General features: G+C 42.2%; 1 protein-coding gene across 3 annotated transcripts; it reads left to right on the top strand.

The window, feature by feature from the left end:
* The first annotated feature begins 1,937 nt into the window (after positions 1 to 1,937).
* Positions 1,938 to 24,557, top strand: tmem91 (transmembrane protein 91). 3 transcript variants are annotated; one of them, XM_061828318.1, is made up of 6 exons: positions 1,938 to 2,064; positions 10,416 to 10,465; positions 11,185 to 11,307; positions 12,015 to 13,003; positions 18,033 to 18,179; positions 19,334 to 24,557. In XM_061828318.1, exons 4-6 carry the CDS (start codon positions 12,593 to 12,595, stop codon positions 19,487 to 19,489), a joined length of 714 nt encoding a protein of 237 aa, XP_061684302.1. In that variant the 5' UTR covers positions 1,938 to 2,064; positions 10,416 to 10,465; positions 11,185 to 11,307; positions 12,015 to 12,592; the 3' UTR covers positions 19,490 to 24,557. The 3 variants fall into 3 exon arrangements, with proteins under 3 accessions (XP_061684302.1, XP_061684300.1, XP_061684303.1); XM_061828316.1 differs by having other exon boundaries at positions 11,185 to 13,003; XM_061828319.1 differs by having other exon boundaries at positions 10,758 to 13,003.

The following is a 24,557-nucleotide window of genomic DNA, read 5'->3' as shown; positions in this document are numbered from 1 at the left end:
TTCATTTATACGAGACGTGTATTAAAAATCAAATTTATGGCATATCTTCGTGCAAACACAGTCTGGTTAAGCTTCGGCCGCGAGCCAGCAAGAAATCAATACGTTTGTGCAGTCCGATCATCACTAAATATCGCTCAACAAAGAATAAGTGTGTCAATCGTTCACACGTAGCGGTGTTATGCTAGCGGAGAACGTCTCATTCATTTATACGAGACATGTATTGAAAATCAAATATTGGGCAAACCTTCGTGCAAACATATGTGTTCCGGTTGATATTAGATGGATTTAGTTGATGATGCGGTCTTCCACAGTTTGATCCATCGAAGGCATTTTTCGTACTGGGTCTTCGGTTTTGGAAAGGGTACGAATCGAACTCCACCAACTAGCCTTTCAGGATACCTGTGGTCACAAAGTCCGTGACTACACCTCTTAACCATATTTTTTGTTAAATAACCCAAATACGCGATAAAACGCTAACAAAACCTATACTGGACCATGCAATGTTATCTGAGAAAATGGCGGGAGCAAAAACGGGCTTTGGCTTATGCAGATCTCTGGCCTCTGATTGGTCAGTGACGCGGATTGCGCAATATCCACGGAGGGGTCAATTTGTGTGTGACTGGCGCATTGTCACTGCTCTTGGCTGATGTGGCGACGTGATTAAATACATAATGTGAGAACCGCCACCTATGCCTCGTGTATTGTTCGTGTACACTCACGTGGTTGTACGTTCCCCAGTGGGATGATTTAAAAAATATATAATGATGATGGGGTGGCACAGTGGTTCATCTGGAAATCGTTGGCCTCACAGTTCTGAGATCCAGGATTCAATCTCGGACCTGCCCTTGTGGAGTTTGCATGTTCTCCCCATGCTTGCATGGGTTTTCTCCGGGCACTCTGCTTTCCTCCCACAATCCCAAAAACATGCAACTTTAATTGGAGACTCTAAATTGCCCCTTGGTGTGAGTGTGATTCTTTGTCTCCATGTGCCAATCGATTGGCTCGCAACCAGTTCAGGGTGTACCCTGCCTCCTGCGCGTTGACAGCTTGGATGAGCAACAGCACTCCCGTGACCCTCGTGAGGATGAGTGGCTAAGAAAATGGATGGATGGATGGATGGATATGACAGATCCACCATAAATTCACATAAATCTGAACCACCAAAATCCCGTTAGACCAGCAAACCTAGAAGCGGTCTTAGCAGGCGTACGTTTGGATCAAGTTTTAGTCGCCAAATTGTCACATGTGCCAGGCAGCTGTCAAAAGACACATCCCCCAATGGGCCGGTACGCCCATCTTGGCGCAGGTCTGCAAAATAGGCAGCAGGTCAAAAAAATCAAGATACACCATCATTCGTGTTCGCCAGAGTTGCACAGTTTACGAACATAGAACTCATATGAAAATCTTTATATGTACAGTATACACATGCACAAAAGCAAATATTGAAACTTGAACCATAAAAAAGAAGGTCTACTATCAACACCCATACACACACACATACTAACCTTAAAGCCCATCCCGGCAGCATGTCTGGTCTTAACCCCAATCCTAATTCCAACCCCAAATCAAGCCTTGACCTGCATAATCCTCTTAAACAAGTAAGAAAAGGCAAAATGTCCTCACTTAGCATGCTTGTTTCTACGCCCCCCCTGCAGTAATTGAAACACCAAAGACACACACTTCAACCACAAGGCTTTTAGGACCCAGTAGTCATGAAGTTGCAAAGCAGAGGAGGAGACCTGCAGTTTCTGGAACCTGAAGGAAGCTCGGAGATATTTAAAGAGAGGGACAGGGGGGTCACAGCTAAATTGGGCTGACAGGAGAGAGGAACGCCATGCTCCCTCCACTGAGGAGGAGCCAGGAGGAGAGGAGGAGGATGACGGGAGAGAAGACGACGCGCGGGGTGGGGGGGGGGGGGGGAGGGTAGGGAATCCGATGCAGCACTGACGTCCTCCCGTGCGCACCAGTGTGGATGCAAAACAATGCGGGACCAACGGCCGATTGTCTCCTTCGATGGCTGATGAATCGTCCAGAGGACAGACGAGCCCAAACTCCAACCTGACGGTGAGCCGACAACAGGACACGGTTGTTCATTCACCGCGTGCGACGTTACAACGGTCATTTGAATTGATTGATGGGCATCTCCTTCGATACTGTTTATATGCAGTATTTATTCCTCTATGAGAGTGTAGTGCATTCTCTATCCTAATTATTATTTGATTGTTAATGCAATTCTGGGAAAAATCCATTGAATATGTACAATTATACTCAAACCACAGTATTCGTTTCTATTACTAGTGCTATCTTTGTACTATGGATCATCCATCCATACATTTTCTACACTGCTTATCCTTACCAGGGTTGTGGGCGTGCCCTGACTGGGCGAGAGGTGGGCTACACCCTGAACTGGTCGCCATCAGGGCACATACAGACAAACAACTGTTCGCACTCACATTAGCGCATTTTAGAGTCAGTCTTCAATTAATGCATGTTTTGGGGATTTGGGAGGAAACTGGGGTACCCAGAGAAAACCCACGCAGACACGGGGAGAACACGCAAACTCCACAAAGCATTATAATAATACACACAGTGTATGGATAATAACTCATTTATGTTTATTTACATGTGAGCATACATGTTAGAGGCCCTGTAGCTCAGTGGTTAGAGCACTGGTTTGGTAAACCAGGGGTTGTGGGTTCGTATCCCACTGGGGCCTCCACTCCCTGAGAAGGGTTGCGTCAGGAAGGGCATCCGGCGTAAAAATTGTGCCAAACATATGTGTGTTCATCTGAGATGACACGCTGTGGCGACCCCGAAAGGGACAAGCCGAAAGAAACATGTGAGCATACATGTAAAAAGTCCATCCATTCCCTTAACCACTTTTCCTCACTTGGGTTGCGGGTGTGCTGGTGTCTATCCCAAATGATTTTGGGCAAGAGGCGAGGTACACTCTGAACTTGTCGCCAGTCAATTGCATGGCACACATAGACAATCATTCACATTCAAATTCACAGTCACACCAACGTAAAATTTAGGCTCTTCATTTTACCTAACATGCATGTTTTTGGAATGTGAGAGGACACCACAGTGCTCTGAGGAAAGCCACGCAGGCATCGATAGGGGCCTGGATTTGAACGTGTGACCTAACAATTCGGTCATAAACACAGACACACTGGTGCGTAAATCATGACGAGCTGGGAAATGTAGCACGATGAGCTCCACATAATTACAATGATCTGAGTGAAGTTGTACCGACGCTGGATTATCGCCCTTTGCTCATATGTAGACATACGCTGATGGTTTTAAAAACACACACACACTAATGTTTTGTTGTATGGTTGTGGTCCAAAAGGTACGAGTCAACTATATGGAACAACACCGTATTGTATGTTTGTGTTTTAACAATAACACAAATGCAGCAAACGACATCTTAACCTTGTTTTCTGTGTGGACACATCGTGGGGGGATTTTTGTGCGCGTGCGTGTGCGTGCATGTGTGTGTGTGTGTGTGTGTGTGTGTGAGAGAGAGACTGGCTTAAAGGACAATACACACACTTCTTCTGGTGTCACGATGATGTACTCGTATGTGCACAGTAATATCACAATCAAAACATCTATGTTCATGAGCAGCACAGATCGTTAATGCCAAGTGGGTTTGGCCTCATGTTCATCAAAAAATAAGGAAGCATAAGTAAATGCAACATTAATTGGACACTCTAAATTGCCCCTAGGTGTGATTGTGATGCGACTGTTTGTCTTTATGTGCCCTGCAATTGGCTGACAACCAGTTCAGGTGTCCCCCGCCTCCTGCCCGTTGACAGCTGGGATAGCCTCCAGCACTCCACGTGACCCTTGTGAGGATAAGTGGCAAAGAAAATGGATGGATGAAGTAAATTAAGCCACTTTAACATGATGGACAGTTGGAACATCAACACTGTGCCTAAATATAGGGCAGGGGGCGGGGGGGCAACCACTACTTAATGATTCAATTCAAATGTTATGTACTCCACATGAAAAAAGAACAAATACAACTGAACTCTGCTAAAAACAAAAAAAAAAAAACATTGTTGCATACAAAGTAACACAGGTACTATGATGGAAAAAACAATGCTAACTGTAAAACCTTTTATCTACAGGAAAATAAAAAAAACTACTTTAACTGAAATATATTGCACATAAAAGCGGAATTAACATACAGTAATACCAAAATGTTTACAACCACTTTATAAAAAAATTATTGCATATCATACCTAACAGTTAAATACAACTAAACTGGAAAAGAAATGAAATGAAAAGTACATCCTCCCAAGCATCCATTTTCCATACTGCTTATGCTCACTCTGGTGATGGGTGTGGTGGATCTCATCCCACTTGAGCAAGAGGCGGGGTACACCCCTGAACTGGTCGCCAGCAAATAGCTGGGATGGAAAAGACTTAAAAGTGAAATACTGAACTGTACTTTGAAATGTATTGTACTTGAAGAGTAAAGAAAAAAATGCTGGGTAGCTGTGCAACGGTTACCTTTGTTTTTTTTAACACTGCCTTAGGTAAAACCTTGAAGAACGTTGCAATACAACAGCGTTTTTAATCAGAGGCATACTGCCGATTGAAGAAGTGCATAGATACGTATACTTTCATAAGACATTTAATCTGTGGGAATACTCCTTTGCTCACATAGCACTGCCAAAACTGATGACTGAATAGATGTCCATTAATCATATATACTTGTACTTGGATACAGATACACGTATGCATATAAACGTTGAGTAATCATACATCCTAGTAAGTCAAATCAGGCATTCTGGAAAAGTGAATTAAGGAAGGTATGGATATAAATAAATGTTTAGCAATCCATCGTTCCATTTTCCAAGTCGCTTATCCTCACAAATCATATGTCCTAAATTCACTCTTGTACGGATCAGATTGGACATACAGGTGTGTGTGCTAACAAAACTGAGGGACTGGATGTAAATCCATGTCTATTAGTCAGAAACCCTGCTTTGAGTCTAGGAAGGTTCAGAAATAGAACTAAGCATGTGTGGACATCCAAACTGCTTGGGGAGTACATACATGGATGTAGTAAAAAAAACAAAAAAACCCCATCTAATAATCATATATCCTGGTTTAACCCTAGGCCCAGAAGTAGGGCATTTGGATGTGGTGTCAAACTGATGAAGAGGGTGCATACACATATGAAGATGCGGTACAATTCCAATGGAGGTATGACCTTGTGGTTAAACAAATGAAAACAGAATACAATGATTTGCAAATCATGGTCAACCTGTATTTAATTAAATACACTAGAAAGTGTGTGAGAAAATATACAAACTCTCTTAGAACAATATTCACAGGAAGAAGAACTGGGGGTGGCAGAAATGAAGATGTTGAAGTTCTCTCTTGGAATGAGCAGGTTGGATAGGATTAGAAATGACCTCATGAGAGGGACAGCCAAAGTTGGATGTTTTGGAGACAAGGTTAGAGAGAGGAGATTTGGATGGTTTGGACATGTTCAGAAGCGAGAGATTGAGTATATTGGCAGAAGGGTGCCGAAGATAGAGCTGCCAGGCAAAAGAGCAAAAGGAAGTCCAAAGATAAGGTTGATGGATGTTGTGAGGGAGGACAGAAGGACAGTGGGTGTTAGAGAAGAAGATGCACGAGATAGCCTTAGATGGGAAAAGATGACACGCTGTGGCAACCCCTAACGGGACAAGCCGAAAGGAAATTAGAAGATAATACGAGTATATGGTCCAGAATATCATCAAGAGGTTCAGAGAATTTGGAGAAATCACTGCATGTAAGCGTCAAGGCAGAGAAACCAACTTTGAATGCCCGCCACTGCATCAATAACCGACAGTCACCACATGGGCCCTGGAACACTTTAGAAAATCAAAGTCAGTAAATACAGTTCAGTGCTACATCTGTTTGTGCAACTTAAAACTCTACTGTGCAAAGCAAAAGGTATTCATCATCAGCACCCAGAAATTCAGTTGATGTCTCTGGGGCCAAGCTCATCTAAGATGGACTTATCCAAAGTGGAAAAGTGTTCTGTTGTCTGACGAGTCCACATTTAAATTTGAAGAGTTTGTTTTCAAAACGAGACATAGGCATTTTTTTCAGATTTACGAAACTCGCGCCAAAATTATCCATTCGGAGCTGGATAATTTTGGCGCAAGTTTCGTAAATCTGAAAAAAAAATGCCTATGTCTCGTTTTGAAAACAAACTCTTCATTTGTTTTTGGAAATTGTGGACATTGTGTCATGCGAGGCAAGGTGGAAAAGAACCATCCCGACTGTTATGCAGGCAAAGTTCAGAAACCAGGATCTGTGATGGCATGCGTTAGTGCTAATGGTATAGGTAATTTAGACATTTGTGAAGGGATCATTCATCCTGAAAGGGACATACAGGTTTTGGAGAAACATGGTGTCATCCATGCAACATCCTTTTCCTGGACACTCCTGCTCATTTCAGAAAGACTATGCCAGACCACATTCTGGATATGTTACAACAGTGTGGCTTCATAGTAAAAGCAACAGCGAGGCTTCATGGTTAAATAGTACAGGTATTATACTGGACTGCCTGAAGTCCAAACCTGTCTCCGATTGAAAAGTTTGCAAGAGACCCGGTTCGTTGTGAAAAATGGATTGCGAGGGTGCAGAGGACGAGAGCTTAGTGGGTTCCAAATAACAGATAGGCAGTAATGCGCCCTGGATCGACGGTGTTCAACAAGTACTGCAGCGGCTTTGAACATACCCCTAAGAGCAACACGGCTCGGCTCCATTCGGCGGTCACGGCTTTTGCGAAGGCTGTGCGTCGGGCTTTGTGGACAAGAGCGGCTCTGAAGAACCCAGCCGAGAATGCGTCACTCAGTCGCGTGCGCGCATGAAGCTCCCCGGCTCGACTGTGTTGCTCAGTATTGCGGCATCTGTGAACACCTCCCTAAATCAGGACGGCTCGGCTCCGTCATAAGCCACACATGCCAGCTGCGACGAGCCGCGATGGCTCATCTCCGCCGCGGAAGTGGATCGGACAGGGAGGCGGTTTGGCTGTGATCGTTTATCATCATAGCTCGAAACAATAGTGTAATATTGCCCTAGTAACTTCACTCGATTGTGTGGTGTTCTCCTTTTCGAAAAGAGCTTCTGTGTCAGAAGGGACGTGTTCGTCTCCCGTAGTAGGGTGCACCGCGTGTTTTCATTGGCGAATGTCCGGGTGACGTCACGTACGAAGGACGCAGCCAATATGGCGACCACTTGAATATCGTAGAATGACACTTCTGCAAGTTTGCGCATGGATGACGCACTCTCCACTCACATTAATTTTTTGTTTAGACATTGAAGTGATTTATGTTAGGGTTTTCATTACAATATCTATTTTAGAATGTTTATAGGGATGACACTTGGGCTTTAAAAGAAAAGGTGGTAAAACAGTGATAAATGTGACCCTAACCAAGCTTTTTTTGGAATGTTGCAGCCATAAAATTCCAAGTTAATGATTATTTGTGAAAACGATCAGTTTATCAGTTTAAAAATTAAATATCTTATCTTTGTAGTACATTAAATTAAATAAAGGTTGAACATGATTTGCAAATAATTGTATTCTGTTTTTATTTGTTTAACAAATTGGACCAACTTCATTGGAATTGGGTTTGTTACCGAGTAATCATCTTTGGTGTGATATTTTGAACTCTCCCATGCTAGCAATTTTTCGAAGACATGCTTGCTTCTGATAATTGTGGGCTTAAGGGAAAGAAACCACAGTCCCTGTTGGTCTATTCACTTTGACTGTGTTAATCTGTCCATCCATCCATCCATCCATCCATCCATCCATCCATCCATCCATCCATCCATCCATCCATCCATCCATCCATCCATCCATTTTCTTTGCCGCTTATGCTCACGAGAGTCACGGGGAATGCAGGAGCCCAACCCAGTTGTCAACGAGGAGGAGGCAGGGTACACCCTGAACTGGTTGCCAGTCAATCGCAGGGCACATGGAGACAAACAGCCCCACTCAGACTCAAACGTAGGGGCAATTTAGTGTCCAATTAATGTTGCATGGTTTGTGGGATGTGGGAGGAAACTGGAGTGCCCGGAAAAACCCACGCAGGAACGGGGAGAACATGCAAACTCAACACAGGTGGGTCCAGGATTGAAGCCAGGACCTCAGAACTGTGAGGCCAACGCTTTCCAGCTGATCCACCGTTCCACCGAGAGCCAGTGCCTAACCCAGCCAGCTTTGTGCGAAAGGCGGACTACACCCTGAACTGGTTGCTCAGTCAGTCGGAGGGCAGATATCAACACCATCACTGAGCGGGAATCGATCCCACGGTGCCCGCATCAAAGTCAGGCGTGTGTACCACTACATCATCAGTGACTCTTTTTGGTCAAATATCAATTGGATATTATCAACAGTATCAATCAATTCCATATCAGTGAATCATATAGCTGTTACGGAATAACCAATCCTCTCTCGGTCATTTATCTAACACATGATATACTGTATCAAATATTTCATCAATACTTTATCAATGGAAGCAACAGATCAAAACCACGGGTATTGCAAAAATCCCTCAAATCACTCATGATGCACTACGGTAGCCACGTAACTGTGGAGGCATTGCCAGTATAGACGGAGATATGATGAGTGGTGACAGCATTGTACTGTACTGTGTCATCCCAGCCTCAAAGTTAAAACACGCATTGTCCTGATTGAATGAAAGCATGAAGCTGAGTGGAAGGGGGAAGAGGCTGCTGTTATTACACACAATCGGTGATTTGTCCCTGAGTCCTTGTCACCTCCCTCAGAGCAGTTTTATTCGTGGCGCAGGATCCAAAGAAGAAGATGAGGAGGACGACAAGGAGGTGGGCGGGTGTAATACGCTGAGTGCGTTGCTACTCCAATGAAGATGGGGCGAATGGGAGTGTGTGTTGGTGTGTGGATGAAAGAGCAGGAAGTATGGACTCAACGAGTGCAAGTGAAGTGCAAGAACAGTCAAAGATGCTTGATGATGCAATCAAAGCTTCTTCTTCCTCTCTCTGGTGGCGCAATGAAATGTTCTGTGAAATGTGCTATCGATCGCGTTCGAGCTCCACCGCAACACTGCAGCAGCTTCTCATAACATGAGAACGTCACCTGCTCTTGTTACTAAGCAACGACAGTAGAATATTGTTCATACAAATTGCTATAAGGAGTAAAAATGTGTCATTGAGTAAATGTAGATGCAGCATAGTTTTAAATTAAAAGTATTCACCTAGAAATCATTGCAAACTTATCAAGTATGCATACATCATGTATCTATAGTGGATGACTATCTTGTATTGGTCATCAATTGGCCATGTATCATTCTGTTTCGATCATGTCTTCATCAAGTAACCATCTAGTACCAATCATTTGTTGAAAATGTGCCAGTCATGTATCCAAGTGTTCATCTAGTATCGTAATGTGTCGATCATGTCCATTTTGTGTCCATCAGGTTTCACCATGTATCTATAAATCCTGTATCAGACATTTATCAATGTGCGTTCATCGTGTACACCTCACATACCAATCAATCAATCAATCAATCAATCAATCAATCAATCAATCAACCGTGTCACATATCGATCATGTACCCATTAGGAAACAGCCAGGTACCATGTATGTAACCATTTAGTATCATTGTGTCTTCCTATCACGCGGTCCGATATCGGTCATCCATCGATAATTTATGTGTCCGTCAAGAATCACTCTGTATCAGTCATGTATTGTATCTGGCATATAAAATACGCGTCAAGTAATATGACTCCATCTTGTACCAACTCTGATTTGATCATTATTTTCTAACGAGGATGGATCAGTGCTTTACTGCCATGCGTCCACCTGGTATCATCATGCATCTATAAAGTTTCCTGCTTGTATCTATCAGTCCTGTATTGTCATCTGTCACTGGGGACCAATATGAAAATTAAAAAAAAGATAGATTTTTATGCTGATGAAAATTAACATTTTGTATTTTTGGGCCAAGAGGCGGGGTACACCCTGCACTGGTCACCAACCAGATAAGCAAAATTCCACTGATTAGCTCTAGCTCAAACTCCCCCATTAATCCCGAATCACCATTTATCCATCCTGTATGAGCACTAAAGCATTTCTCATGTATCAATCAAATATCATCCTGAAACAATTGGGCCTCCATCAGTGATCTTGTATTGTTATCAATCACTCGTCCTTCTCTGGTATCTGTCAGTTAAGTATCTACCAATCCTTAATCAGCCATCTATCAATCACATGTTAATTATTTTGTTTCCATCATCTATCCCTCATCTGCATGAACGAATCCACGATTCGCATTGCATTGCAAAGCTTTGACTGACTTGTTGTGCTGATGTTCTTAAATGTTGTTTTATATAACTCCCTCTGGTGTGTCTCTGCTTAGCACTTCCTGATTTTATTCGAGGACGTCTGGAACACATCAAGCTGAACTAAGTAAGTGTTAGAGTTCAGACTAACTTTCTAAACTTTGAGCAAGTAGCGTTTTACCCAAAGGTCCACTTTATATAAAGTTTATGTAGAAAATATCCAAAGTGCTTCTTGGGGATCTTGCGGGTTTTTCCTCTTCACTCAGCAGTCTTCTCACTGACAAAGTTTATAAACCAACTGATGATAGTTCTCCAGGCCTACTATTGATGTGCGTTGATCAGTGAGCTCCTGGAGGACAATCGTTTCTTGATCAAGGGAACCTTGACACTGAAATGTCTTTGTTCCTTCTCTTTAATAGACCTCTTCTTCCTCCTCCTCTTCCTCGTGGCAGCCCCGATAAAAAGCCCGGTGCTCCTCATTTGGTCCCAACTTAAACCTTGTGAAGTTGGACCGATTACATTAAAAATACACATCCTGGAGGAGCTCATGACAGCAGCAAACCCGGCTTCCCTTAAATCAACACAATGGCCCTTTGATTTCTTTATCATGATGCGGTGGAGTGGTTGCCGGCGGGCTGGCTGACCTGCCGACGCGCACCGTAGGATTCTATTTCTGGAGCCACATTGCTTTTACAGATTAAATGCCCTTCAATATGACCCCAATCTGCCCATGGCGCAACTAGTTTGACTGATGCTTGGGCATAATCAACACGCACCCATTATCGGTGCAGCCATCTGAAAAACACACTACCAATCCAACCATTTTCTTCTGATCATTCTGTGCAGGCTCACAAGAAATCTGGACTCTATCCCATCTGACTTCGGGCATAAGGCTGATGACAATGACTCGGATTACCATCATTCCTCTTATTTCCAAACAGAACATCTCTTCCAATTCTCAACATGAAGGTTTGATGTGATGTTTGTACCCCTTGGATTGATCACGACTGAATAACTTGTTTCACAGTGCTAGAGACACAACAAATTTGAGCATTTCCAATCAAGACTGCTCGTCTTGTTATCCATTCATTAACACCCAGAACGTTATTTTATGATCCTTGACGGAAATGATCAATGTGAAAGTCCTAAAATCACAAACACAGACAACAAACACGGATGTTGAAATCACATAAGATTATGTCACTTTACTAAAAGTCCTCATTTACAATCCAGAACTCTTTTTCCAACACTGGACTAGAAGGATTGATACTTTACAATCATGGAAGTTTTATGATCATTCCATAACTGTCCATCTTTAACATTTTCCTATTTACTGTCAGGATGGATTGATGAGATAATCCCACATCCTGTTTTAGTCAACAGTCACCACTCAGACACCTCAAACAACGAGATCTTCTGAGTCTTATTAGCTTTTGGTCATTCCACAACTGCATACACAGCAGAACCTTTTATTTTTTTGGATTCCTTGATAGGAAGCATATTTGTATAAATCCTACACCCTGGACTGGACAGTCAGTCAGTCACAGGACACAAATCGACAAACAAATCTGAGCATCTAAATCAAGACAGCTCTTTATCCATTAGTCATTCCAAAAGTCTAATTTACACCAAAAAACTGTTGATTCTACCCAGAACCCTTTTCTAATCCTTGACAGGAAGGATCAATGAGAAAATCCTACACCCCAGACTGGTCGCTAAAAACTCTACCTTGAAATCACTACAGCTTTCTCTAACTGCTGTTTCCACCAAGAACTTTTCCAACCCCCTACAATCCCAGGCCACATGTAAAGTGAGTTGTGGGAACTGAGTGACTAGCGATCCCACACTGGCAATCCCACACTGAATGAACCTCTAGACCACCACCAGTGACCTGGGAACAACCATCAAAAGATTTTGTTCTGTGAGGATTGGATTTTTCCAGGAGTTCCTTAAAGGGCTTTTAATTTATTATCCCTTACCAGAAAGGACATTTAAACTAGAAAATCAAACACTTGAAGATCAGAGGCTTTGGGATTCTTGAGCCATAACTTGCAAAGAACGAGGGCTGTAACGTGTTGTCGTCTTCAGCAGATGAGCTTTTACCAAAAGAGAAATCATAGAATTGGATTAAAGATGGATTATCACTGAAACACTAGCATCTGGCAAATCATTTAATCCCATTGTGCACTCCTCGGGAACGCCATTACAATTTTGTAGATTACATTCTGTATGTGGATGCCAGACAAAGCCAGTGATGGAGAAACGCGATGAGCTGGAGCACCCTCTATTGGGGGAAAGCCCGGAGCCGCCATCGGGACCAACTCCCGGGGGAGTCTTTAAAGGAATGTTGGTCAAGTGTGAGGAGGACATGGCCTACCCTCCTCTGGCATGGAGGGGCTACTGCGGGCACCCTCCGGATGTTCAGCAGCCACATCAGCTTCTGGATCCGTGTTCCTTGCCTCGCACATTTGAGTCCTTCTTCCCGGCTGCGCCCATCTGGAGCCACAACGACTCGCTGCTCGGCAAGGACTACCTGGAGACCACCTTTGTGGACATAGGGCCCGGATCCACGCTGGAGCGTAAACTTCTAGCCGAGGCGCACGGTGACTTTTACAGCGCCTCCTACAGCATGGACGACGAAGATGACCTGCTCCCTGACTCGGATGTAAGTTACCGCCTTGCCTGAATGCTCAATGTCTGTCTGCTTTTACAAGAGAGGATAATAAATGAAAACAGTGGTTCTTAAACTGGGATCCCTGGACAACATATCGAGGGTCGCTTAAATAATTTGCATTTCCCTATCCACCTCGAATAGCGAAGAGCCACTGTATTGCTCACATATCAGTCAGTGACTGGCTTGCTGAGAAAACAAATATTAGAAGCTCATATCTCTTTCCTACCTCACCAGTGGGCTAATTAAAAACTAATATTATTAAGGGCATTTCTTTTTTGAGAAAGACCATATTATTAGATAGTACAGGCATCCTATCTTAAATTATACCCTGTGCAAGGCCCACACTTTCCTTTTATGACCACACTGCCACAATAATAGACCATGACACAGCCAATCCCACTCAAGCAACAATGCTTCGTAGTCTTTGAATAACGATGTCCGACTTGACACCGACAAACTCTCACTTCGTTTATTAGCAAAATCCTTGAAAAGACGCTTATTTCTCCACAAGGAAGAACAAAATTCCCCATAAAAATGCCAACAATGCACATTTCATGATTCCAGTAGAAAACCAATCCACACACCGGAGGAATGGGGTTAGGTCCTATGCAGCCACACGTACTGCACTTGGCAGAAACCGCCCCTTAATACAGGAATAAAATCCCCCTTTTTTTCCCATTTTTTTTCTTAGAGAACTAGACTATTTTGGTTGATAAAGGTCTCTTTTTCAGAATAAAAGGCCAAATATTATTTTTGAATTCACCTCTTAAAATACAACTTTCACTGTTAAATTGACAGAACATAAAAATACGACAGCTTCATCTTGGAAAAATCCAATTTTATTCCCTAAAAAAATAGGACTACAGCATCAAAGAAATACACCTTTTGTCTTTGTCAAAAACTGTAACAAGCTTTTAGAGGAGTTATTTGCTTCTTATGGTTTTTTTTTTTTTGTGGGGAATTTTTATTTTGAAAAATCATGTCTTTGTTCTTGGAAAGATTTTAAACTTCTTTCCTAATTGGCTTGCAAATAGTTTAGGGTGTACCCTGCCTCCTGTCCGATGACAGCTGGGATAGGCTCCAAGCACTCCCGCGACCCTTTGTGAGGATAAGAGGCTCAGAAAATGGATGGATGGATGAACTTTGTTCCTGCAACATTTTTTTTTATACTTCAGACATCCTTACTTGAAAATGGGCATCAAACACACTGTGTATGTGGCACATGCACACATCGCCTTCCCCCAAAAAAGTCTATTTTCTGTCATGTCCCCTTTTGGGTGTGATTTATCCTACCTTCCATCAGTTTCAAGTGTAGCATTATAAGGCAGACAAAATCTAATAGTGTAGAAGTCTCCATTAGAAAACTGAGAGGTTACTGAAAGTTGAAATTGTGTTTAAGAGACCAAGCAGTTTTTAATCACAGAATTTAAATGTGACACATCCTCCGCTACTGGTGCTGTGAGGAAGATAACTCCATTAAAAGCACGAGCGTCTCCCGGCTTATTAATAGAAGTGAGCAAAGTATTTTGAGGACAGCGGCAGGGCAAAGCTGTGAAAGGAGTCACACTGCTGGAAGCTCAGCGCAGGTAACGATTGTAGGATGACAGCTCAGTTCCAACAGCCAATCACGTTGTCACAAGGAACATAAATACCAAGAGAAGAGGAATGAAGATGAAAAGTTATGTCACAATCCCATAATAGGCTGTTTTTATTACACGCATGGCCTTAACATTTTGTCAAGAGTTTGACTCCTCAAGGACAGACAAAAAACTCATTTGGAATTCTCGCGGCAGTGCATTCATGTGAAAAAAGTGCGGGCTTGCGGGGAGGAAACCGCATCGTGACCTCAAAGACAACACGGCATCTTCTCCTTCGTCGCACTCTGCAAAGCCCGAACATTTCACAAAGAAAATGGCGGGGAATAAAAGTGGACAGGAGCAAGTCGAGCACAAAATCGCATTATTTTACTTCAAACATGAGCACGATTATCTTTGCAAAGAGATTTATCTTCATTACTCATAGCAGAACTCTGGTCTCACTAGAGCATTCCTTCCTTAAAACCAGTCAGCAACTCCAATCTCAGATGTGTCCGACAGATTATCCTCAGTGCTGTACATAAACAGTATATCCATCCATCCATCAATTTTCTTTGCCGCTTATCCTCACGAGGGTCGCGGGAAGTGCTGGAGCCTATCCCAGCTGTCAACAGGCAGGAGGCGGGGTACACCCTGAAATGGTTGCCAGCCAATTGCAGTGCACATGGAGACAAACAGCTGCACTCACAATCACACCTCGGGGCAACTTAGAGTGTCCAATTAATGTTGCATGTTTTTAGGATGTGGGAGGAAACCGGAGTGCCTGGAGAAACCCCACACAGGCATGGGGAGAACATGCAAACTCCACAAAAGTGGGTCCGGGATTAAACCCGGGACCTCAGAATTGTGAGGCCAACGCTTCACCAGCTGCTCCACCGTGCGGCCCCCATAAACAGGATATTTTATGTTAATTTAAATGTTAATTGACAGATACAAGTCTCATGAGTTAAAGTAAAGAAGATAAAATTATTTTTTTTTACTATTCTGAGTCTAATCTACTCATTCCTCAGTATACAAATGTTCAAACTGGTTTCCACCCTTTTCCAAAAAGACCTAATAATGCAGACCAATAGATTTCCAACTGACTGCTTGTTTGTGGCATAAAACTCATCTTTAAAATATCCTCATAAAAAAGGATCAATTGGTGCCAGATCTCGGGAATGTCATGCTAATTATTTACCATCACTATTGTGACTTTTTAATACTTCCAGTAGCCTTGATGAAAAATGTCCTTTCTTAAAAAATGAATTAGATATTTGAAATTATTTAGGATAATTATTATTTAGGATCACCCACCGGTTTTGTGGTTGTCTTGATTCCAAAATGCAAGAGTCGGGGGGTGCATGCCGTCACAATGTCACAGCATTTTCACACGCACACAAACATTTTTTGAGTATTAAGGTAGCAAAATCAAGCCAGCACAATCAGTACAATCAGTGAATGGGGGAAAGTCAGCCTCTCAATATAACCACACTTGGGGACTACTTTATTTTCACCCACTTCATCTCTGGAGTGCCCGGAAAAAAGCCATGCAGGCACGGGGAGAACATGCAAACTCCACACAGGGGGAGGCCAGGATTGAATCCGGGTCCTCAGAACTGTGAGGCCAACACTTTACAGTTGCTCCACCGTGCTGCTAACTTGTCATATTGATAGGCAAATTCAAATCTTTTTGGATGGGTGTCAATTAATCACAGATTTTGGCTATTGATTGCAGACCTCGGCCTTGGAGATTGACAGTAATGGAAAAGAATGATTGCGTTTTTTTTCTGGATACCCTATCTAAGAGCACAAAGCACAATCATGGCCATTTTTATTGTGTCACGTGCGGGTCTCACAAAAAAACCCATCTGTAGATCTGCAGGTGCAAACAAACTCCCACATTAAAGTTTGGCGTACGGGAAGTCAGATTCAATAAATCCTCGCTTCCTAATGATGCGTGAGTCACGAGCGACCTGTCAGAGCTCGTCCAGGCAAACCTCATTCATGACCTCATTCAGTCAGATGGCACGAGCAAAGTTTTGGCACAGATATGAACGCCGACCAGGCTCTTTTGCTCCAAGGCCTCTTGTAGAGCAGAAATGACATCTATCGCAAAAGGGTAACATTGAAAAACAATGAAAATGCATGTTTTATATAATCTGCACTCATTCCCAACCACTGTGCTGCTGTAAATTATCCAATTGCACTTAATAGGTCCGTAAATTACTATTCTTTCAATACAAATGCTTCTTTGTTCATTCATCTGCCAATAGACAAAAGTGACAGACAGAATGCTAATCCACCAGATGGCAGAAAGCACAATTAACCTGTGCATCCACCTTTTGCCATTTGCCAGAGTTTATAGAATAATAACCGTGCTCAACTAAACAGACTCAGGCCTCACCATTGTTTTATAAACTTTGCCCTTCATCCTGGCGGATACTCTTTTGTCACATAACACACCAGACACCTTCCGCCAGCTGTTCCAACCTGCTTGGACCCACATCTTCACTTCCTAACCATACTCACCATTGCTGTGGATTGTTGACCTCAAGAATTTGAAGTCATCCACCCTCGCTATCTCTTCTCCCTGTAGCCTCACTCTTCCCCCTCCACTTTTCTCATTCACGCACATAAATTCTGTTTTACTTCGGCTAATCTTCATTCCTCTCCTTTCCAGTGCATGTCTCCATCTTTCCAATTGCTCCTCCGCCTGCTCCTGCTTTCACTGCAGATCTCAATATCATCTGCGGACATCATGGTCCATGTGGACTCCAGTCTAACCTCTTCTGTCAGCATATCCATTACAACAGCAAACACGAAGGGGCTCAGAGCTGATCCCTGATGCATTCCCACCTCCAACTTAAATTCCTCGGTCATGCCTACAGCACACCTCACCACAATTCTGCAGCCGTCATATATGTCCTGTACAATTCTAACATACTCTAACAATAATAATAACAATAACAATGATGATGCATCACACTCATATAGCGCTTTTCTAGACACTCAAAGATGCATTACAATTATACACATTATTACACACAGTCATTCCCTCCACACTCACACTTGGTGACAGGAAGCTACTTCTGCAACCTTAGCTGGCCTTTGTGGCTGCCATTCTGTACCAACAACCCCTCCGACCACACCAAACATCTAATCACATTCATTGTTTGACGTTGAAGGCAGAATATTTGGTCAAACTTCAGATTGTTCTAATTTTGGGGCGTGATAAGCGGTACATGAATGGTCTAGGGTTGACATTTTGAATTTGCAACAATTTCAATAAATTCTCTATAAAGTGATTAAGTACAGTATATACATTTAGTACATACAGAAAAGGTATAGTTTGTATAAAAGGCATACCACAGAATCCAGGGAGCCTGAACACTGTGCAGAAGTGTCCTTTCTGACCTCCTGACTGTGTCTACTCGTGCCCTCAGGATTCCTCTATGGAAGACTTCAGCGATAGCGACAGCGAGAGCAACTTCCCCCTGATGATCCCTCAGGACTACCTGGGCCTCGCCTTCTTCTCCATGCTCTGCTGCTTCTGGCCCCTGGGCATTGCCGCCTTCTACCTCTCGCAGAAGGTAACACCCCCCCCCACACACACACACACACACATTTGCACACAGTTGACGAGATGCAACCTGGCACTGTAGTTGGCAGCAATGCACTAACCACAGTTTCACTGTTTGAAGAGCAACGGAAGCAAAGGGATTACATTGAATTGTGGGTTTAATCAAACCACAAAGGATCAAGATTGTGAGCATATTTAAAGATGTAAAAATTGGTAAGAAAAGAAGGGTCGGCATGGCCCCCAAAAATTTGGTGTCGTTTGTTTCAGTGTCTTGTATAGTGGTTTTCAAACTGAGAAACTGGAGAAGTCAGGGTGAACTAAGGAAGTCCTCATTCAACATTTTAAAGAATATGCAGTTTTCGAACTGCGAGCATAATATGCCAACAATTGCTTTAACATAAAGATGAAGCTTGTGACGTCAAACCGACAACACTGTTCTGCCATCGTGTTGTGTTAAAAGCAATTGTTCCTGTTCGACAAGTCTTCTATATATCAGTTTGACAATATCCCACCTTGCTGTGTTCTGTGGTAAAGACAGAAGCAAAGAATATCTTCGGTTATTTCTTTGCGATCTCGCTAATACTAGCTCCAAATCAAGCAAATGATGCCACCATTCCTGAATTGGTGCGGGTAAACTAGAACTACAGCCAGGAGGAAATTCACGCTTTTAATAGCTAGGGTGGAAGGTGAGGGAGTGAGGAAGTGACGATGAAAAGTTGATTTGCTGTTTATTTTAAAGACAGCTGTTTTTAGTACTGTATACTGTACCTATAGGTGCCATGTGTGCGGTGACCGTCAATTGCACATATCAGGCCAATCGTCAAGGGAGCCAGGGGGGATCCCACCCTCAGCGGCTCCCATACGACAAACAGCCACTGCTCGTGTAACAAAACCGAGATGCTTTTTTTTTAAATTAAGTTATACTAAGTCCACCTGAGAAAGTCACTTTATGGAGGTGTATACATCCAAAGTATGGGACATTTAATGGTATGAGAATAGTTTAAAAAATTATGAAAAAAAGTTGTAATCTTTACAACATCTTCAAAAGTCATTATTTTACAAAAATGTGTATTTTTCCAGGAGTGTGGCAAGGATATTTAAGTCCAATTTGAGAACTGACCATCAAAGCCACCACTGAATCAGTCTCCTCTGTCAATCTTTCAGACCAACAAAGCTTCGGCTGAGGGGGACCTCCAGGGGGCCAATGCCGCATCCCGCCAGGCCCTGTGGCTCTCTGTGCTGTCCATCATGTTCGGGATCGTCACCTACATATGCGCCATCGCCGCTCTCATTTCCTACTTGTCGGCCAAGCCGCCATAAACGTTTATTTATTTTTCAAAAAAAATCAAAACATGGATTTTGTCCACATGCCACCAATGGGTTCTTGTAACATTATCACATTTTAGTTCATTGCCTCTTCTATCTTCAACCTTTAGTTAAGACACACCCCCTTAAGCACTGCTGTCATAACAAATCAAGACAGAATGCCAAACTTCAAGCAGCAAGAAGGAGGACCACAATATTAAGCAGCGACGCTGTTACTGAAAAGCTGGATTGCTCTACTGTAGCCACTCAAAAGCAAACGAAATAGATCTTATACAGCCCTGTTAGCTTGGCCTGCCAGCCTCTACCATTAAAATCCTTCAGCAGTAACATGACCAGTGACTGCCATTTTGTGAAAACATGGAATGAGCACGTCAAACACCTCTAAATTCCCTTGTAAATATTCATTCATTCTCTGTTGCACTTCTCATTCGAGTCGCGGGCGTGCTAGAACCTATTCCGGCTAGCTACAGGCGAGAGACTATGGTACACCCTGAACTGGTTGCCAACCAATCACAGCCATAAAAAATAGATGAATGAAAAAATAAATGACTAAAAACACGACCTATTCTAGTGCCCACGCTGCTCTTCTCACAAATAATGTTGCACTATTTTCTTTGACTTTTTAGGACAATGGATGCTGTGAACCGTCAGTGGTTTGAACGCGTCAACTTGGAGAACTCCATGAAAGTTAGGCCCATACAAAGTTATTGGGGCGGTGACTGGTTAGCACATCTGTCTAACAGTTCTGAGGGCAGTCATTCAAATCCCAAAAACATAAATGATAGATTGATCGAAGATTCTAAATTGCCCGTTGGTATGAATGTGAGTTGTTTATATATGCCCTGCAATTGTCTAGCGACCACTTCAGGGTGTACCCCGCACCTCAGCAGAAGATATACAGGTGGAATAGACTCCGGCACACCTGGGAACCTTGTGAGGATAAGTGGCTCAGAAAAAGGATGGATGGACACAAGTTTAACGAGGGGTATTCTCAACTGAAAGTTGTCAGCCAATTAGAGAAGGGGTTGACCAATGTAGGTGAAATGAAAGGGTTGAGAAATTATCTGGTTATGTTTTTTTTGGACAAGATGGGCAATATTGCACAAAAATGTTTTCAAAAACAGGCAATTTTCTCTAGATCCTGTCATCCAATTTTCAAAAATGCTCGTGAACTGCCCTAAAGTTAAAGTGGTCATTCCCACCAGACTTTGCATTTTGACAGCCTGTCACAACAGGGCCAAACATGAAAACCTGGAACACATCAAGTAGCTAGCTTCTTTATCTTAGCCAGTTAGCTTTCAATTTACTATTTGACTCATTCAAAAAGCATTAAGGGATAGGCCTTATCCAAACATTGTAACCAAGAGCACATTATGTACCTCACCGTACCTTATCAATAAAAAGCGAAAATAAATATAGGCTTCACACAAGGCCACCTGAAGCATGCAACTAGTCTCATAAATCTTGCCAGCTCGCTCTCAATTAAATTTTTAAAACATTTAAAAAAAAAATAATAATGTTGCAACCACTAACACATACAACAACTCTCCTTGTTAGCTTAGCTGGCTCGCGCTCGGTTTACTTCTGTATCACAAAAAAAAAAAAAAAAAAACAACTCTAGACCACCACAAACTCTGAAACCCGGAGGACATACATACAATAGCTGGCCCCGTTACTTTACCCGTCTCGGCTTGCATTTATTTTTACAATGATTTATAAATCAAATCTGTTCTCGGCTCATTGCCCAGTCCGCGTTGGGGGTGTGTGTAGCTAAGCAAAATGTTCAACTCTAAGCTCGCTTTTTAATGGAAATGCGCTTGATTTGGCCACCTGCAGCTCTCTAATACCCTTTGGATTCATTGGATCCATGTAAGCGAACTTAAAAGACGTGTGTGCAGAGAACTAGACCCTGGTGGACCTCGCCATGATCTGGTGAAGTTCTGAAACTACACCATAAATCTATTATTTGAAAGAATTAAAAGAAAACATGAGGGATGAGTAGAATAAAGTGAGCTAACATAGCAGATGGGGGAAATAAATGTGACCACAATATAGATTACAGACAAAATGCTAATTTGTGGTTGTGAAATAAGTATAAAGTACATTTGAAATACTAATGTAAGGATTCAATGGGCAAGCCGATGCGCAAACTACACGTCACCAGACAACAGAGGTGTGGACTCGAGTCACATGACTTAGACTCAAATCTTGAATTTGATGACTTTACTGTAGACTCGACTTGACAGTATGTTAAAAGACTTGCAACTCGACTTGGACTTGAACAGAAACGACTCGTGACTTCATTGGAACTTAAACCTACTGACATGAAAAGACTTGCTATTTTGACCAAAGTGCTGAGAAACTAAGACTGTAGATTTTTTTTTTCTATAGCTCTATGTGCAGACTTTATAGCTTTCTCTTTCCATATCTATATGTGCAACCGCAGTTTTACTACAGGAAAATGTGTAACGACTTAAAGCTGTAAGTCTTGATTATCATTTATGAGGTCAAAGCATCCCACACCCAATTTGCTGATGTGTAGTTACTTTTTACTAGCTTTTAAGAGTTAACACCCCGTTGGGCATGCTTGGGGAGAGGGATTAAAAATATATATAACTCAAAGAAAACAAAGGTATACATTCCAAGAACCACTGTAAACATCTATCTTTGCTTAATTGATCCACTTCTTTATTGTTTTCACCATATGCTTCACACACTTGGGTTTGTGCCTACAGGGTATATGTTGGTATGAAGCGATCAGTGATCAGATGAGCCCAGAGCTGCACAGGGAAAGCATGCTCTGTGTAATTTAGCAGTGGTCTAGCATGTTGTTTTCCCCGGCAACACAATGTGCTGCTTGTATTTAGGGAGTTTGAGTTTAGCTTTGTTAAAGTCCCCAAGAATGATGAGGAGAAGAATTTGAGTGCTTTTTCAAAACTCAAAGTGTAGGACTTGGTACTTGACTCGAGATTGTATGTTTTGACTTGAGACTGAATTGGGGCCTTGAGGGCAAAAATTTGGGACTTGTGACTTGCAAAGCAATGACTTGGTCTCACCTCTGCCACACAGCCACGAAAGATCACAATGGATGGTATTTGTGCCTCAATCATGTTTACAAGTACATCACATCTGCATAAATAAATGATATAGATGTATTTAACTTTGGCCAAAGACACCAGCCAAAAACAACAACAACAAAAACTCCAACATTTCAGCAAGTTCGGCTTCAGCCAGTCACATATTCAAACCTAGACCGTTAGCGAGGCATACACAGGAAGCTAGCTTCTGAATGTCTGGGTAAGCAAATCGAGAGCACCTTTGTTAGAAACTACAATAGGCCAACACAATGCCAGTTTTTAAATGATTTATATTTTGTTCATACAACATTTATTTCGTGGCCACAAATGACCAGGTTTTACCTATATTGCGTCCACATTTTTTTTAAAAAAGTGTTTCCATGTCAGGTCTGGGATTCCAGACAACATCATTGGCTGGAAGAAGAAGCACATGGAACCCTTCTAAAAGAATAATGGTGTAATTCAAGAATAAACATTACAATTACATCGACATGTTAGCTAAGAATTCTTCTTCAGATAGCTCGTATCTCACATGTAAAAGTTAGTATCTTCTGCGTTTGAGTTAGCATCTCGTACAGTGAATCCTGCTGTTACAAATTCATCTATTCGCATTTTTATTAATGGAATCTATCTTAAAAACTCACACAATCACAGCTATTGTTGTATTATTATTATCATAATTATTATTGCTTTTTTAAACAGTATAGTATTAACCTAGTAACCTACACCCACCATCCATGAATCTTTTTTTTTTTCATGCAACCTAACCTAAGCTATTTGCTGAAAAACTCACTTACTGGCACGTATTTGTATATTTTGTGCTCTTTCTTTAACGCAACAAGAGCCCACAAAAGCGCTGGCTGAAAGCAAAATAGTAATTGGTGTTTTTACAGGTTACGATGGACCGATGTTGTGCTATCGTTTTTAAGTACACATAGTTTTGCGTTCTCTTTGCCAGGTTCTGTGTAAAAGGCCAAGGAGGACGAGCGTATAAAAAGAAAAACATTTTTGTTGTCACTGCTCTCATTTGGCCGTTTTGCAGTACCTCTGTGCCAAAGCAATATCAAATCCAGTTGGCAATATATTTGCTGAGTTGTGTGTAAAAAGTAAAGGTGGCTAAACATTGGCTCTTCTCTGAGTTTGCCATCATGCAGGGTCTGTGTGTGAAATTCATATTCGATCATTGGGAGAACCTCGCCTCTGCTGGGTTCTGCGTAAGACATAGGCATAAAAATGTGGTGTCTTCTGTCATGACTGATGTTAATTTTGCAGGACCTCTTTGTTAAACGGGCTTTTATCTCAGGTAAAACGCTATCCCATTGGCACAAGTGATCCCGACAAGTTACTATCAAGCCTGTTAACACATTTCACTTGCACACAAGATGCTAACTTGTGTGCTCAGGTTAAAAGATATGATCACCTTTCAGGACCTATTGGATTGAATTTCAAGATTTCCACAGTGCAGCGTTTGAGAACATACGAGAGCCATGACAGATTGACGCTGTTAAGAAAAGTGCCAAAAAGGGTGAAAAGAAGTTGCTACAGTGAGTACATTGAGGTTGCAAATTCAGAGTGCTTAAATATTCCTTTGGGAATTCCAGAGAGACAAAAAGATGTCCAGCATGACTCCCTCACCTGACTTGGCTTGAGCTTCAGCGTGCCATTAATATAAGCCACTGACTATTTTAAGAGAAAGCTCTACATTTTCTGTGTCAATGTAGTTTTTATATCCTAGAGTGCACCGATGATTATCAAATGTAACTAATAACAATAACTGCGTGTGAACAGTACACAAAGATGGCTCATGATGCTACATCAGCTTCCAACCTTCCAGCAATACACCTCCACCACCTTCTTAGTCTGAGTGACTCCTCCTGGACTGCTCACTTCCTGTCACATGACACATGGATTTCCTCTCTGGGCAAATGTTCTTCTTACAAATGTAAATAAAGTGGAAGGAAAACCAATGAATCCCAATAAATTAA

The sequence above is a fragment of the Syngnathoides biaculeatus genome, chromosome 8, assembly GCF_019802595.1.
Source record: "Syngnathoides biaculeatus isolate LvHL_M chromosome 8, ASM1980259v1, whole genome shotgun sequence".
NCBI classification, from domain to species: domain Eukaryota; kingdom Metazoa; phylum Chordata; class Actinopteri; order Syngnathiformes; family Syngnathidae; genus Syngnathoides; species Syngnathoides biaculeatus.
This window is presented reverse-complemented; position numbering and strand designations above follow the sequence as displayed.